Source organism: Schistocerca gregaria, chromosome 5 (assembly GCF_023897955.1).
Source record: "Schistocerca gregaria isolate iqSchGreg1 chromosome 5, iqSchGreg1.2, whole genome shotgun sequence".
Lineage (NCBI taxonomy): Eukaryota > Metazoa > Arthropoda > Insecta > Orthoptera > Acrididae > Schistocerca > Schistocerca gregaria.
In genome coordinates this window covers 82774791-82793460 of record NC_064924.1, presented here as the reverse complement: position 1 = coordinate 82793460, position 18670 = coordinate 82774791, and the positions used below count along the sequence as shown (strand labels likewise).

The 18670-nt window shown below is 40.6% G+C and overlaps 1 protein-coding gene across 1 annotated transcript in view; it reads right to left on the bottom strand.

Annotated features, from left to right (window-relative positions):
* LOC126272923 (Bardet-Biedl syndrome 4 protein-like) overlaps positions 1-18670 on the bottom strand; it is a 108421-nt gene that overhangs the window by 45802 nt on the left and 43949 nt on the right. The window contains exons 7-8 of the mRNA XM_049976214.1: positions 6754-6876; positions 5951-6122 (exon numbers count right to left, since the gene is read on the bottom strand). Of these exons, the coding sequence (XP_049832171.1) occupies positions 5951-6122; positions 6754-6876 (295 nt within the window). The remainder of the gene's footprint in view (positions 1-5950; positions 6123-6753; positions 6877-18670) is intronic.

Sequence of the window (18670 nt, the reverse complement as noted above, 5' to 3'; positions counted from 1 at the left end):
TTTGTTTTGTTTCTTGCTGTCAATTCTGTTTTCAGTATTTTTGTTAGTCTTTGTCTATATTTTACTTTTAGTTCTTCCTTAATATTTGTATTATCTATTCCTATTTTTTGTCTGTATCCTAGATATTTATAGGCATCTGTTTTTTCCATCGCTTCTATGCAGTCGCTGTGGTTATCCAATATGTAATCTTCTTCTTTAGTGTGTTTTCCCTTGACTCTGTTCCAAATGCCATATTTATATCATTGCTGAATACTTCTGTTATCTTTAGTAATTGGTTGAGTTGTTGATTAGTTTCTGCCAGTAGTTTTAGATCATCCATGTATAGCAAATGTGTGATTTTGTGTGGGTTGTTGTTGTTGTGGTCTTCAGTCCTGAGACTGATTTGATGCAGCTCTCCATGCTACTCTATCCTGTGCAAGTTGCTTCATCTCCCAGTACCTACTGCAACCTACATCCTTCTCAATCTGCTTAGTGTATTCATCTCTTGGTCTCCCTCTACGATTTTTACCCTCGACGCTGCCCTCCAATACTAAATTGGTGACCCCTTGATGCCTCAGAACATGTCCTACCAACCGATCCCTTCTTCTAGCCAAGTTGTGCCACAAACTTCTCTTCTCCCCAATGCTATTCAATACTTCCTCATTAGTTATGTGATCTACCCATCTAATCTTCAGAATTCTTCTGTAGCACCACATTTCAAAAGCTTCTATTCTCTTCTTGTCCAAACTTTTTATCGTGCACGTTCAACTTCCATACATGGCTACACTCCATACAAATACTTTCAGAAATGACTTTCTGACACTTAAATCTATACTCGATGTTAACAGGTTTCTCTTCTTCCGAAACGCTTTCCTTGCCATTGACAGTCTACATTTTATAGCCTCTCTACTTCCACCATCATCACTTATTTTGCTCCCCAAATAGCAAAACTCCTTTACTACTTTAAGTGTCACATTTCCTAATCTAATTCCCTCAGCATCACCCGACTTAATTCGACTACATTCAATTAGCCTCGTTTTGCTTTTGTTGATGTTCATCTTATATCCTCCCTTCAAGACACTGTCCATTCCATTCAACTGCTCTTCCAAGTCCATTGCTGTCTCTGACAGAATTACAATGTCATCGGCAAACCTCTAAGTTTTTATTTCTTTACCATGAATTTTAATATCTACTCCGAAGTTTTCTTTTGTTCCCTTTACTGCTTGCTCAATATACAGATTGAATAACATCGGGGAGAGGCTACAACCCTGTCTTACTCCCTTCCCAACCACTGCTTCCCTTTCATGTCCCTCGACTCTTATAACTGCCATCTGGTTTCTGTACAAATTGTAAATAGCTTTTCGCTCCCTGTATTTTACCCCTGCCACCTTTAGAATTTGAAAGAGAGTATTCCAGTCAACATTGTCAAAAGCTTTCTCTAAGTCTACAAATGCTGGAAACGTAGGTTTGCCTTTCCTTAATCTTTCTTCTAATATAGATCGTAAGGTCAATATTGACTCACGTGTTCCAGTGTTTCTACGGAATCCAAACTGATCTTCCCCGAGGTCAGATTCTACTAGTTTTTCCATTCATCTGTAAAGAATTCTCGTTAGTATTTTGCAGCTGTGGCTTATTAAACTGATAGTTCGGTAATTTTCACATCTGTCAGCATCTGCTTTCTTCGGGATTGGAATTATTACATTCTTCTTGAAGTCTGAGGGTAATCGCCAGTTTCATACATCTTGCTCACCAGATGGTAGAGTTTTGTCAGGACTGGCTCTCCCAAGGCCGTCAGTAGCTCCAATGGAATGTTGTCTACTCTGGGGGCCTTGTTCGACTCAGGTCTTTCAGAACTCAGTCAAACTCTTCACACAATATCATATCTACCATTTCATCTTCATCTACATCCTCTTCCATTTCCATAATATTGTCCTCAAGTACATCGCCCTTGTATAGACCCTCTATATACTCCTTCCACTTTTCTGCTTTCCCTTCTTTGCTTAGAACTGGGTTTCCATCTGAGCTCTTTATGTTCATACAAGTGGTTCTCTTATCTCCAAAGGTCTCTTTAATTTTTCTGTAGGCAGTATCTATCTTACCCCTAGTGAGATAAGCCTCTACATCCTTACATTTGTCCTTTAGCCATCCCTGCTTAGCCATTTTGCACTTCCTGTCGACCTCATTTTTGAGACGATTGTATTCCTTGTTGCCTGCTTCATTTATGGCATTTTTATATTTTCTCCTTTCATCAATTAAATTCAATATTTTTTCTGTTACCCAAGGATTTCTACTAGCCCTCGTCTTTTTACCTACTTGATCCTCTGCTGCTTTCACTACTTCATCCCTCAAAGCTACCCATTCTTCTTATACTGTATTTCTTTCCCCTATTCCTGTCAATTCTTCCCTTATGCTCTCCCTGGAACTCTGTACAACCTCTGGTTTAGTCAGTTTATCCAGCTCCCATCTCCTTAAATTCCCACCTTTTTGCAGTTTCTTCAGTTTTAGTCTACAGGTCATAACCAATAGATTGTGGTCAGAGTCCACATCTGCCCCTGGAAAGTCTTACAATTTAAAACCTGGTTCCTAAATCTCTGTCTTACCATTATATAATCTATCTGATACCTTTTAGTATCTCCAGGGTTCTTCCATGTATACAACCTTCTTTCATGATTCTTAAACCAAGTGTTAGCTATGATTAAGTTGTGCTCTGTGCAAAATTCTACTAGGCGGCTTCCTCTTTCATTTCTTAGCCCCAATCCATATTCACCTACTATGTTTCCTTCTCTCCCTTTTCCTGCACTCGAATTCCAGTCACCCATGACTATTAAATTTTCATCTCCCTTCACTATCTGAATAATTTCTTTTATTTCATCATACATTTCTTCAATTTCTTCGTCATCTGCAGAGATAGTTGGCATATAAACTTGTACTACTGTAGTAGGCATGGGCTTCGTATCTATCTTGGCCACAATAATGCGTTCACTATGCTGTTTGTAGTAGCTTACCCGCATTCCTATTTTCCTATTCATTATTAAACCTACTCCTGCATTATCCCTATTTGATTTTCTGTTTATAACCCTGTAGTCACCTGACCAGAAGTCTTGTTCCTCCTGCCACCGAACTTCACTAATTCCCACTATATCTAACTTTAACCTATCCATTTCCCTTTTTAAATTTTCTAACCTACCGGCCCGATTAAGGGATCTGACATTCCACGCTACGATCTGTAGAATGCCAGTTTTCTTTCTCCTGATAACGACATCCTCTTGAGTAGTCCCCGCCCGGAGATCCGAATGGGGGACTATTTTACCTCCGGAATATTTTACCCAAGAGGACGCCATCATCATTTAATCATACAGTAAAGCTGCATGCCCTCGGGAAAGATTACGGCTGTAGTTTCCCCTTGCTTTCAGCCGTTCGCAGTACCAGCACAGCAAGCCCATTTTGGTTATTCTTACAAGGCCAGATCAGTCAATCATCCAGACTGTTGCCCTTGCAACTACTGAAAAGGCTGCTGCCCCTCTTCAGGAACCACACATTTGTCTGGCCTCTCAACAGATACCCCTCCTTTGTGGTTGTACCTATGGTACAGCTATCTGTATCGCTGAGGCACGCAAACCTCCCCACCAATGGTAAGGTCCGTGGTTCATGGAGGGGAGGGGGGGGGGTATGTTCCAGTAATATTGTATCCATAATTTGTATTATTTAGCATGTTGGATAGTGGGTTCAGAGCAAGGCAGAACCAGAAAGGACTTAATGAGTCTCCTTGGTATATTCCTCGCTTTATCTGTATTGGCTGTAATATGATATTATTTGAATTTGTTTGGATATTAAGTGTGGTTTTCCAATTTTTCATTACTATGTTTAGGAACTGTATCAATTTAGGATCTACTTTGAATATTTCCAATATTTGTAGTAACCATGAGTGGGGTACACTAATCAAAAGCTTTTCGGTAATCAATGTATGCGTAGTGTATTGACCTTTGTTTAGTTTTAGCTTGATATGTCACCTCTGGATCTATTATCAGTTGCTCTTTACAACAGCCTTTTTGTTCTTCATTTATAATTTTGTTCTGTGTTGTGTGTGTCATTAATTTCTGTGTAATGACTGAAGTTAATATTTTGTATATTGTTGGTAGGCATGTTATGGGGCGGTATTTAGCTGGGTTTGCTGTGTCTGCTTGATCTTTAGGTTTCATATAAGTTATTCCATGTGTAAGTGTATCAGGGAATGTGTATGGGTCTGCAATGTAACTGTTAAATAATTTAGGAGATTGGTCTGCTTGTGTCTGTATATGTATGAATGGATGTGTGTGTGTGTGAAGGTAAGTCTTTCCGCTCCCAGGATTGGAATGGCTCCTTACAACAATTAACTGGTGAAATTGTAAATGATGTGTTTCAGAAAATCATTAAGTGGTTCTCTGCAAATGGGCTCTCATAAACTTTGACAAAACACAGCACATACAATTCCACACAGTAAATGGAATGACACAATTAATAAATATAGACTTTGATCAGAAATCGGTAGCTAAGGTACAATATTCAAAATTTCTAGGTGTGTGCATTGATGAGGGGTTGAACTGGAAAAAACACACTGAAGATCTGCTGAAACGTTTGAGTTCAGCTACTTATGCTATTAGGGTCATTGCAAATTTCGGCGATATACATCTCACTAAATTAGCTTACCATGCCTATTTTCATTCTCTGCTCTCGTATGGCATCATATTCTGGGGTAATTCATCGTTGAGTAAAAGAGTGTTCATTGCACAAAAGCGGGTAATCAGAATAATTGCTGGAGCTCATCCCAGATCATTCTGCAGACACTTATTTGAAGAGCTCGAGAACTTCACTGTAGCCTCACAATATATATAATTATATATAATCACTTATGAATATAATAGAGGGAAACATTCCACGTGGGAAAAATATATCTAAAAACAAAAATGATGTGACTTACCAAACGAAAGCACTGGCAGGTTGACAGACACACAAACACACACACAAAATTCAAGCTTTCGCAACCAATGGTTGCTTCATCAGGAAAGAGGGAAGGAGAGGGAAAGACGAAAGGATGTGGGTTTTAAGGGAGAGGGTAAGGAGTCATTCCAATCCCGGGAGCGGAAAGACTCACCTTAGGGGGAAAAAAGGACAGGTATACACTCGCACATACACACATATCCATCCGCACATACACACTCACAAGCAGACAATGTCACACATGGTTCTTTATTGGTGCAAAAAATTGAAGCTGAAGCTTCTAAGTCAACGTAATCACAACATATGGACATTTATGTCACATACTTTGATAGCCAGAAATTTTCTCATCAAAATCTATAGGGTACATCCCACGGGCTTAGAATCAATATTACGGAAACAGCAATGTTTTACAGTGCAAGTAAAGAAAAAAACATCTGAAAAGTGTAAATATGTAATTATGTCATATAAAACAAATATTTTTTGTCATTTGTTGTCTTATTTCAAAATTATAACTAAAACATTCTCAAAAAACTGAATTTTCAGGACCAATATCTTGCCAGTATGAATGTCAATAACAAGCAAAAACTGTCAGTATCCTCAATTCCCAGGATGGATGAACTGTCTGTATACATAATTACAATACAATGAAAAGGATAGATTGCTACTCACCACATAGTGGAGATGCTGAGTTGCAGACAGAAAAAAAGACAGCTAAACAAACAGACTTTTTGTTGTGCCTGTCTGCGACTTAACATCTCCACTGTATAGTGAGTGGCAATCTATCCATTTTATAATATATACGTAATGAAGTTTGTATGGAGTCCTACTCATAGCTGGCCAATATTTTTCCACTACATTTCAGATTCCCCTTCTTTTCTGTGACAAAATTATACAGTTTGAACAATTCATATTCCTTGAAACAATGTCACTGTGTGCCAAAACAGTGTACAATTCATTCAATATTTTGATAACTAATTCAGTATAATAAACTTACGGGCAAGCAGCATAAATGCTTTTCCATATCTATGGTGGAGATTTATCGATGCAGACAAGTAATGAAAAGCTGATGCATACTGCTGTGTCACTAAATGAACCAGTCCAAGGTTGTATAATATTTTCCAATCAAAAGGAGACAGGTGATTTGCTCTCTTAAGGCAGCTGATAGCCTGAAAATACATAAGTCATAATTGTAAAAAGAAAGTAATGTGCTGATTTAATAAGTGGCAAACCAAATTACAAATAGTGCTCTATGGAAATTAGTTACAAATTATTAAGCAGGAGGAAAAAAGGGTAGTAATCTTTATACTGGAGCTAATAAGATTTTTAAGATGGTGGCAGAGATGAAAAATAACACTAAATAAATAAGAAGGGACAAAAAACAATTGAGAAGAGAATGGAGAAAATAATTTAGAATTGGGATCATTGACAGAATAAGAAGATTCAACAAAAACAATGGAAAAACTTTTACCACGTAATGTCACATTGGCAATAAGGTCATTAAATATGAAGCACAGATGCAAACTTATATTTGATAGTGGAAGCCTTGGGCATTGTTTCACTGCAAGGAGCAAACTGCTATTCAACTTACCTGTATTTGATCTCAGAAAATCAAAGAAAATCAAAATTAGGGTGGTATGATGAAAATCTTAACACACGATGACAAGGTCGAGGTGTTTAGTCTGTGCTCTGTGAAGGTTGTACAAAATGCAATGAATGGGCAGGAAGAAAAGACAAGAAATGAGAACAGAACAGTACACTGAACTTGCATTTTGTATTTGTAATACCACAATGACTTACTGCAATGAACTTTTTCATTTCAAAAAAGCACATTCCAATGTTACTCCACAATGGTGCTGATTCAGGTGCATACTGAGTAGCAATTTTGTATTTTGATAGTGCTACCTCACAGTCTTTATGGTCCTGAAACAAATGAAAGTAAGGCCTTTTTGAGTAACAATAAAGCAATTGGAATTAACGCTCCTGAAAGTTTTATGACACACTACCATATACAATATTTTATTAATTTTCACAATATGACTGCCTTTTATGGGGAGGGGGCTGGGGCCATTTTATACATTTTCCACTTGAAAGGTGGTTCCATTAATGTCTTTACTTCGTTCCGATTCACTTCTGGACATGACCTTTTCACTTCAGCTTGCTTACTTGAATGTTACAATATTGTCTGTCATTAACTACACTTAACGGCCAAAAGAGTCTCCACATTAAAGGAAGTTTGCATTTGATACTATTACATGGTGATTTCTCTTGTTGCACAGATCAATCTTCCACAGCATCCCTGGTAACTGTTGCAGTTTTAAACTAATTGCTACAGAACTTAAGATTAATATTAAATTTCTTCATTCTTTCTATTTTGTACACCACAAACATGGAAACAAAACTGATAAGTTAAAGTCACAGACGTCATATGTAGTAATGTCTGATATTATCAGGAATGGAGAAAGCCATCTTTACAAATCTTAATTCATGACAACAAAAAATAAAGTAGTGTGTTTATAAGCTCTGTTACCTGTCACGGCTTTCTTCAACATATATGTGGAATCTTTATGACAAAGTGACAGACAAAACTCAAGAAAAATCCATTTTTCTGGTTGCCAAGCATCACTGAACCGAAAGAGCAAGTGACTGCAGCAAGAGGCCACAAGCTACGCACAACATTTTAAGGCAAATAAAAGTGCAAATATTAACAAACCATACACTTTTGAAAGTGGGGGAAATTGCTATTTTTGTGGGGCATGAAAGAAATATTCACTTTTTATGGTCACTTCCACATCTGATCTCCTTTAGCAAGATACAGGCATATAAAATGAAATTTCACAGAAGCAGAGGGGGAGTATCAAGGATGATAACAAAATTAAGAAGCTGGGAGATGGTACAAAAACACTTAGAAACAGTGGATAGAACCTGCAAGGCTTAAGCAGTACGGATGTGTTAAGAGAATAACATGCGATAGAATTTCAAGAAAAATGCATGAACTGAAGCTCTAGGGCAAAAGACCAAGAATTCAAAAAAAGGAGAGGACTGGAACGCGTTGGTGGTGGAACAGCACTTCAGAAAATGCAGGAAAATTGTGAGGCTAACATATTGAACAGATTACTTTCGTAATCATCAGGCCATCTCGATGGAGTCTACTATTCACACACAACACTATTCTCATTTGGATAAGAATGGTTGCCTTCTCACCCATCAATGTATTTATTCCTTTGGTCAGAAAAATGTGAGAAATATGTTGCTGCCAGTCCTACATAGCCTGAAATATCAGCAACCAAATGACACAAGGAAAGCTGTAATATGTTGCTGCTCCCATATCAGACTACCCTTGTTTACATAAGTCGTACCTCTACCCTTACATCAAATGTAAAGTGCATCTTATAATTACAGAGTGAGTCTTCCACTCTGCAATCGAGTGTGCACAGTTTTAGAAATTCCAGACAGTGTGCCAGATTGGGTCTACAATCCACATAACCTTGCCTTCACAGGCAATGCTCAAATGACTGAGCTTCCCACACCAATATCTGAAAATTGCTGCATTAACACAACAAAAATCAATGAGCAATAAATTTGCTATGAACATTAAATGCCATAGAGGAATGTACTGGATCTTATGCCTGTATGCCACATTACAGACTACATGAATAATAAAAATGGTTGAAGAATGAAGCTGTTGCTGTTGTTGTGGTCTTCAGTCCTGAGACTGGTTTGATGCAGCTCTCCATGCTACTTTATCCTGTACAAGCTTCTTCATCTCCCAGTACCTAGTGCAACCTACATCCTTCTCAATCGGCTTAGTGTATTTATCTCTTGGTCTCCCTTTACAATTTTTACCCTCCACACTGCCCTCCAATACTAAATTGGTGATCCCTTGATGCCTCAGAACATGTCCTACCAACCGATACCTTCTTCTGGTCAAGTTGTGCCACAAACTTCTCTTCTCCCCAATCCTATTCAATACTTCCTCATTAGTTATGTGATCTACCCATCTAATCTTCAGCATTCTTCTGTAGCACCACATTTCAAAAGCTTCTATTCTCTTCTTGTCCAAACTATTTATCGTGCACGTTCAACTTCCATACATGGCTACACTCCATACAAATACTTTCAGAAATGACTTTCTGACACTTAAATCTATACTCGATGTTAACAGATTTCTCTTCTTCCGAAACGCTTTCCTTGTCATTGCCAGTCTACATTTTATAGCCTCTCTACTTCCACCATCATCAGTTATTTTGCTCCCCAAATAGCAAAACTCCTTTACTACTTTAAGTGTCTCATTTCCTAATCTAATTCCCTCAGCATCACCAGACTTAATTCGACAACATTGCATTATCCTTGTTTTGCTTTTGCTGATGTTCATCTTATGTCCTCCCTTCAAGACACTGTCCATTCTGTTCAACTGCTCTTCCAAGTCCTTTGCTGTCTCTGACAGAATTACAATGTCATCAGCGAACCTCAAAGTTTTTATTTCTTCTCCATGGACTTTAATACCTACTACGAATTTTTCTTTTGTTTCCTTTGCAGCTTGCTCAATATACAGATTGAATAACAACGGGGAGAGGCTACAACCCTGTCTCACTCCCTTCCCAACCACTGCTTCCCTTTCATGCCCCTCAACTCTTATAACTGCCATCTGGTTTCTGTACAAGTTGTAAATAGCCTTTCGCTCCCTGTATTTTACACCTGCCACTCCCTGTATTTTACCCGTGCCACATTCACAATCTGAAAGAGAGTATTTTAGTCAACATTGTCAAAAGCTTTCTCTAAGTCTACAAATGCTAGAAACGTAGGTTTTCCTTTCCTTAATCTAGCTTCTAAGATAAGTCGTAGGGTCAGTATTGACTCACGTGTTGCTATATTTCTACGGAATCCAAACTGATCTTCCCCGAGGTCGGCTTCTACCAGTTTTTCCATTCGTCTGTAAAGAATTCGCTTTAGTATTTTGCAGCTGTGACTTATTAAACTGATAGTTCGGTAATTTTCACGTCTGTCAACACCTGTTTTCTTTGGGATTGGAATTATTATATTCTTCTTGAAGTCTGAGGGTATTTCACCTGTCTCATACATCTTGCTCACCAGGTGGTAGAGTTTTGAGAGTTTTGTCAGGACTGGCTCTCTCAAGGCCATCAGTAGTTGTAATGGAATGTTGTCTACTCCTGCGGCCTTGTTTCGACTCAAGTCTTTCAGTGCTCTACCAAACTCTTCACGCAGTATCGTATCTCCCATTTCATCTTCATCTACGTCCTCTTCCATTTCCGTAATATTGCCCTCAAGTACATCGCCCTTGTATAGACCCTCTATATACTCCTTCCACCTTTCTGATTTCCCTTCTTTGCTATCATCAAATATAAACAATTAATTTTTGCAAATCTAATGTTTGGATAGATAAAAAAAATCTACTCAGAAAGCACAGAAGAGGACACATGTATGGGTATTAAAGTGGGCAAGCTTTTGGAGCCAGTGGCTCACTCCTTCTGGCAGAAGGCTTGAAGAGGAAGGAAGAGAGGTGAAGGAAAAGGACTGGTGAGGTTTATGAAAAGGGGCAGGGTTGGTTTAGGAAAGGGGGCAGAGTTCGGAAAAGTTGTCCAGAATCCTGGGTCAGGGGAGACTTACCAGACAGGATGAGAAAGAAAGACTGATTGTTGGAGACTGCATCAGATGAGATTTGAAAACCCAATCAAATGAAGATGGACTGTGATTTATTTATCAGATATAAGGGATAAACATTAAAAAAATGTCAACTGCAGAAAAGCAAAATATGCGAATGATAAAGAGATACAAAGCAAATTTGTAAGAAGGAGGCAAAGTAATGGAAACAGAATAGGAAATGAAACTTCCTGGCAGATTAAAACTGTGTGCCCAACCGAGACTCGAACTCGGGACCTTTGCCTTTTGCGGGCAAGTGCTCTACCAACTGAGCTACCGAAGCACGACTCACGCCCGGTACTCACAACTTTACTTCTGCCAGTATCCGTCTCCTACCTTCCAAACTTTACAGAAGCTCTTCTGCGAACCATGCAGAACTAGCACTCCTGAAAGAAAGGATACTGCGGAGACATGGCTTAGCCACAGCCTGGGGGATGTTAGGCAAAGGTCCTGAGTTCGAGTCTCGGTCGGGCACACAGTTTTAATCTGCCAGGAAGTTTCATATCAGTGCACACTCCGCTGCAGAGTGAAAATCTCATTCTAGAATAGGAAATGCTTCAAAATGGGGTGGGGAGCAGTATAGTAGAAAGCAGTTACACAATAACAGAAGAAATTCTGATCAGTTATGGGTGGTGCATCATGGCAGTCAAGAACCTGAACTAGAGATCTGTACCAGTGTAGCTACACAGTGCAGGTTCAGGAGCACAGAATCCAAACTGATCACATGGCCAAGCCAGAATCAAAGAAGTAACTATTGTGTTGCAATGTATACTCTGTGATAGCGTACTGAGTATCATCAGTATAGACTGTGTGTGATCATTACCTCTTACTGAAAGCACAGTGTTTAAATTGTGAAAAAGGAAGAAAGGAACATCAGAGTTTAACATCCTGTCAACAATGAGGTTATTACAGACAAGTACAGGCTCAAATCAAGGACAGATGAGAAAGAAACTCAGTTATCCACTTTCAAAGGGAACATCGTGCCATTTGCATTGAGTAATTAGGAGAAATCATGGAAAACCTAAGTCTGGATGGCCTGACTGGAATTTGAATCGTCATCTTCCTGAATGTGAGTTCAGTATACTAACTTCTGTGCCACCTTGGTCAGTACTTACATTGTGAACGCAGAAAAAATCTATTTGGGAGAAAATGAGTGATACAGGTCCAAACTTTGTGTGTATGACAAATTAAAGAATCAATTGTAGCTGATTACCACTGAACATTTGTTTATGACCTACACAATCATGTCAAAACATCCCACAATGTATTTAAAATGGTGGGTCTCACAACAAACATTAATGGAATAGAATGGCATGGAAAATAGCAAACAGTGGTATAATGAGAGTGACTGAACTTAATCTCACTACACTTATGTTATAGTCAAGTACGTTGTGCTTTTTTGGCTTCTTAATTTAATTCTTTCTTTGTTTTCATGTGAAGGTTGCATGAGAATGTGATACTGACAATTCTGTTTCAGATTTTGACTCAATTGTGTCAATGGTTTTCCTGTAAGTGTTCTCCCACGGGATGGAGACAGTATTTGAAAGAGAAATATTCATGATACACAGGCTAACAAAAAATCCAGCAATGCATATGGTCATCCTAAAGCATTTTGATTACGAAATTTGTTTCAATAGTGAAAGAGCTAGGTACATTAAGGGATAGAATTTCAGTTTTTTTTTCTTAAATTTATTTGCCACAAAATAAAATGATATGTAAAGGAAGTGTGTGCTGCCTTCTAATTATTGTTATACTGTTTATATGCATATGTTATCTTGAACAATTAAATACTGAAGTTGTGAAAGGTTTGTTCAATACTTCTTCCACTCACTCAGGTCCTTGCCTTGTGTAGAACATACTGTAGTAACACGCTGATTACTATACCTAGTGCCCAAAGTGGATGTAAGTCAAGCCGCTTAGCCAGCATAGTGCACACCAACACTCAAAACCTTGTACTTGCAACTACCTGAGGCGGTCACCAGGGGTAGCTCTGTCACTCACCACCATACCAGGTTTGCTCTGCACACACAGCTCCATGCCAGCAACACCTAATGTGGATAGCATCTTTATATGAGCGTGCATGGGGCTCAAGGACCTCGGTTATTAATGTCTTCGAGAAATGTAAACTACTTTCACTGTTTTCTTATGGGTGTTATCCTGTGACCCAGTAAATGGTACCACTTTTTCATTTGTTTCCTTGTGCAACTAATTAGAACACAAGTAGTTACCTGAAGGGTAGAATTTTTGCAGGTTTTAGATTCTGTAGTCTTTCTGTCATTCGACTCTCCCATGGAGGCTTTATTCCAGTCCCTTCTGCAACAGCTGTGTTGGATCAGTAGTTAGATATGTTGACACAGACTCAAGTGCCGCCACGGAGGTCTTTGAGGTTCTTTCCTTATGGTGGATACCGCCTCATAAGTATCACTTGCTGTGCCAGTTACCTCTTCTACAAGAATCAGTGCCACTTTTCTTTGACACTGTGTGTTGTTTCCTATCCTATTACCACAAGCATATGCATATGGTTGCTGCACGTGGTGAATTCTAACAATGTCACAAACAGCTGCAAAAACTGTATCAAGCTTACGTGACCGAGCTTTATGGCCACAGTCATGCCAGTTCAGTGTTATGTGTGCACAATGATCAGAGATGCAATCTTTCATCCTGGCTCAGATAAGGAGGTGCGTCAACTTGCCCTTCAGTTTCAGTATCCTATGTTACAAGAGGTTTTGAATATTGCACAGTCGTTCATTGTCTCTCATGCTGTGGGCCGCGAGTTACAGGGTTGGAGTTATGTTGCCATTGTTGATAGTGTGCAGTATTGGCACATGGTGCCTAGTGGTGCAACGGGGGGTGTGGGGGTGTGGGGGACAAACATGTTGTCGGCAACAGGAACAGTGAACACCACTTCCTTTGTGTCCTCCTTGTTTCCTACAGCATGAGATGGTGGCTTGAACCAAGTACTGGGTACCTTGCCTCAAACGACAAAAAGGTCACATAGCAACAGTAAGTCAATCTTTAAGCCCCCCACCACCAAAGAGTCACTGCAGGAATCAATGAGCATGATATTCATACTGTTTCATTGTTATATTCACCATTGTTTGCAGGCCAGAACAATTTTTCAAATTTTTCATTGAAGCGCAGGTGATGGATAAGCCATTAATCCTAGAAGTTGATGTGGGGGCACCAGTGCTCCTACTCAACATAAAAACGTACACCAGGCTGGGGTCCCCACCACCACTGACATGTGTCGAGCGTCACGTGGCAAGCTATAACCAACAGCAGATTCCTATTATTCTCAGCCAAGCCACAGCTGACACAATTTACAAGTCAGTAGTCCATTCCATTATACACATAATTGTTAATAATGTGAACACTGAAAATCTGTTTGGGTTAGATACCTTTGCTTCCTTTAGTTTTTCTATCGTGGATGCAATGTAGCTAATGTTGGACCACATGTCTTATCATGAAATGGGTCCCTTGTCTTCTGAGTTTTCAGATCTGTTTGCCCGAGAGTTAAGTTGCACAAACTATTTCATGGCACATATCACATTCAACCCTCTGCCCGTCCTTGTTCTTGGCATCAATACTTTTCTGAAATCAACTTGGTCGAATCCTACCTTTGGATTCTGTTAGACGCGGAATCAAAACAACATCTCTCTTTCTCTCTCTCTTTCTCTCTTTAACTAGACAAAAATAACTGAAGTCATAAGTGCCCATGTCATAACCTTAGAGCGCGAATAAGTAAAAGAAGTTAAAAAAAGCAACTATACATTAAGCCCAATCAATAGAAGCAATGAGCTAAAAACGAAGACTTCCCCTTGAAGAAAGGTCCACAGAATACACCCGAGAGACAGCAGAGGTCCTGAACCAAAGATTAAATGTCCTTCGCCATATTGCTATGATGGATAAAAAGTAAAATGTGGACTACAACCAGCATGACATTTGATAAAACAGTTGATAGCTCAGACAGCACCTATACTCTGGAAAATAAGTGGTAAGAAAAAAAAGGTATTTGGTCAGAAAATGATGAACCTTCAAAGGTTGATGACAATAAGCAGAAAGTGGTGAGAGATCACCACTTAACAAATGGTAATGGCTAGAAGGACAGCACCCAACATGCAAACTAACTATAATGATCTGCTCGTGATGAGAGGACCGAGAGGAGGTTGGCCAAGCTGCTGGGAGAGGTTTAGTTCCCCAGAGCTTATTCCATGGAGAGAAAACCAGTGATGAACCCAAAGTGACACCACCTGCAAATAGACAACAACATGGGGCTCATCCAAAGGACTGGAAGAACTAGCAGGCCAAGGTGGGACGACAGCAGCCTTGGCAGCAGATTCACTTCCTGCAAACTGATGTGACCAGGATCCCACCTGAACATTACAGTGGCTCCCTCAACAGCAAGCAAGTGGAAGCTTTCTTGCACCTGTAGTGCTAAGAGATGGACTGTATATACCACACAGAGCTCTGAAAAGCACTGACAGAATTGGAGCATATGACAATTGAAAAGCCTGCGTCACCAGATATAAGAGGTGGCCTGACAGAGGGTGAAGAGCTCTGTTATAAAAATCAAGCAATGTTCTGGAAGCCTACGCCGAAAATGGTCAGTGCCAATGATGAAGGCACACCTGACACCTGACAGCCAGTCTTAAAGCCATCAATGTACAGAGAGGTGCTATCACTAAGTCGCGTGCAAGGATCAACTTACAGTGACAGATCAAATTCAGCGTAGTATCCATAGAAAGCAAATGAAGTCCAAGATAAACACGAGTTGCCACATAAAGTCAAGGCAGTGAACGGTGAACAGTTCACACCCACTGGGAACTTGGAAGGTAATGTGAAGTTAAGTTTCTGAAGCAGTAGCTGAAAGTGAACTACAGGAGGTAACAGAGAAAAAGGGCATGCCCACTGTGTCAAGGACAGTCAAGGGAGGCATAAACTGGAGGAAGTCTGCCCTGATGACATGATATGAGGAAGGGATGTAAACGGTACAAAGGGAAGAGGTCAAGTGAGGAAGGAAAAAGGAAACTGCGATAGTTTGAAGGTGGGTAGTCAAGGAGAAGAGCTGACTATGAACATCATGCCATATGAGCGGTATGACTCCCCCAATCAGATGGAATGCTGTCCTCAGGTCGAAGGTCAAAACATACTGGGAAGAAAGCGGTCATGAGGACACAATTTTGTTTCCTGAGAACAAGTGGACACTGTGATTCTAAGAGCAGCCATAAATCCTCTTTGTTGGATTGAAGACTGTGAATGTTCCATTGGAGGAGAGTCGTAACAAGGAAAAAATGAAAGGGTTTCATCAGCGGGTGCCGACTGCCAGCCTTCAAAGAGTCGCTGCTGTAGGGCATGGAGGCAGGAGGATCCTGCTCCATGAGATCTACAGAAGCATTGGCATTCTCCTTCTGTTAGCCTGCAGAGTCCAGTGCAGAAAAACGGTTGATGGTGCGCACCAACGACATGGAGGTCGGCCAGGTGAGGGTATCACATGGCCATACCGTTGAAGAGGATCTCCAAGTCTGTGAAGGAGAAGACTGTTTGCCTTCATTTGACTTCTTGGAGCATTTCCGGTTGGTAGAGAAAGACTCAGATGTTGGTTAGCTGGAGGGACTTCATGTAAATATCCATTCTGTTCTTTCCAACCTGCCAATTGTGTAGCTGGTGACTTCACACCATGAGCCAAAAGTTTGGTGGCGTCTTGCACAGCTTAAGGAGGAGATGGGGACACTGCCATGATGCTGAGTGACTTTACAACCACGGTGCTAAATTTGAGGTCACATGTCTGAATGGTCACATCCTTTGTGGAGCAAGATGTAGCAAGAACAATACTGTAGGTGCGAGATGGTAGAACGCAGGGTTTCCAACTAGCCAACAACTTGTGAGCGACTGGAAAAGGCACTTTTCCTTCACCCTGATCTCCTGGACAGCCTGCTCACTGAGATACATGGGGCAATCGCAGGTGGGGGTAGCATGGACGCCATTGCAGTTGATGCAGCAGGAGAAGAAGGTAGACAATCACCCTTGTGAGCAGTGCTACCACAGGTTACAAATTTGACCAGGTGTCAACAGGACTCTCAAGTGTCGTTGTAATGATGACACTGGTAGCAGCATGTCGGGTTCAGAATATACAGTCTGACTGTGATAACTTCATAACCCCCTTTGATCTTTCATGGAAGAACCAGTCTATCAAAAGTGAGCAAGAGAGTATGTATGGGCACTATTGAGGCATATGCTTTTTTCAACACCCGATGGATTGCTAAGATAACCTGATTAGAGATGTACATTTGGATTTCAGCCTTGGTCAGACCACTGAGTAGCCTAGTGTAAATAACACCACAGGACGAATTCATCGTTCGATGGTCCTCGATACGAATATGTTACCCATGGAGGAATGAAGGTGCAAACAGCTGTTGTGCTTGAAAATCTGAAGTACTCTCCAAAAGTAAAGTGCCACTGTGTAAATGAGAACAGGATTTCACAGGGCCAGCAATTGCATCAACACCTTTCTGAATAAGAAACTGATTAACAGTAGTGAAGGACTGACCGTCTTCAGTATGTGAAACCATGAGGAACCTTGGTGCAGCTAGGAGGGTTTTTGAATAGTTAGCCTCATTCCGTTTATGTTTTGTAGCTATTGACTGTGAAGATTATAGGTTCATTGTGAGAAAATCCCCCATGATTGCCAGTCTCCGCTGGTGTGCTCCTTCCAAATGGGGGCCTTCTTCAGAAGTGGGCACACCCACCTTAGGTGATTGTTCACATCTCAGGTCACACCTCCCAAACAGCTGACAGAGGGACTAATCAGCAATTTGAGAACTTATCAGCTCAAGTAATCAAGCCTCTCTGGGCATGGCCTATACCAGGGAGTACGTGCAAACCCTACCTGTTGGCCAGTGGCTGGTAATTATGCGTTACCCGGTCACTTGTTACACATCAGACTCGTGGGCCAGCCTTCAGGAATGTGCAGGGAGAAAGAAGAAAAAGAGGAACGTCAAATGCTAAAGTGGAGGAACGATAGGAGAAGGTGAACAATGAAAGGAAAAAGGAATGAAAAACTGTGGAGAGTATTATGATATTGACTACCGAAAACGTAGAATACATTTACAAAAATAGCCCAGACATGTTCCCCAAGGAAGTGGAAAAAGAACAAGAGGATAGACATGCTGCATGGAAGGGAAAAAATGCTGCAAAGGCTGAGGCCCCATGATAGCCAAGCACAAACTCACTAATGAGTGCCGAGCCCCCTGGGGCGGCATAAATGTGATTGTATGAAGGAGAAAGTACTTGCCTGCAAGTGAAAGGTGAATGTGAAAATAAATGTTAGATAAACAGTTGACCTGAAAGCCTCTTCCTCTTCCTTGTTCCGTCGTTTGTAGGTCTTCATCACTCTGGCAAGTGAACAGAGGCTTTCACAGTGGAGGGCGCGAGGCGCAGCGCACGGAGCTGTTATGAATGCGCACGCTGAGCAGCGCATGCACAATGTCACCTCAGAAGGCTATAAATAGTGGAGCTCAGCCCATACTCGCCAGTACTACTACAGTGGCACTCACCTGAAGACGGCCAGAAGACTCTGCGCCAAATGGCAGGAAGTTACTGATATCCAGCAGTTCTCCCGTGTTTTTTTGGAACAATCAGTACGCCGGGAAAGCTTTAAACATCACAAGAGGGAAACTCTTGGACAAGTGTGCTGGATGTGTGTGGCTATAGCGAGGTCATCGGCATAGCAAAACTTTTTGCTAGTAGTGTCTGGCATGTCACTGGTACACAGGCTGAAGAGAATCTGTCCTAGGAGAAGCCCATTTTTATGGTAAATAACTTACTTTGTTTTGCCCAACTCTAACCCTGAAGTAATGGTTGGTTAACATATTGTCCACAACTTTTGTCAGTTTCTGCTTGGGAGATGATTTTTAGTTTCACCAGTAGTCCATCTAACCACACAATTTCACATGCTAACAGATCAACAAAGGCCATTAATGTATTTAGTTTCTTTTGGAACTGAGCCTCAGTGTAGGCAATCGAGGCTAAAACCTGTTCATAGCAGCTGTGCTGGCTT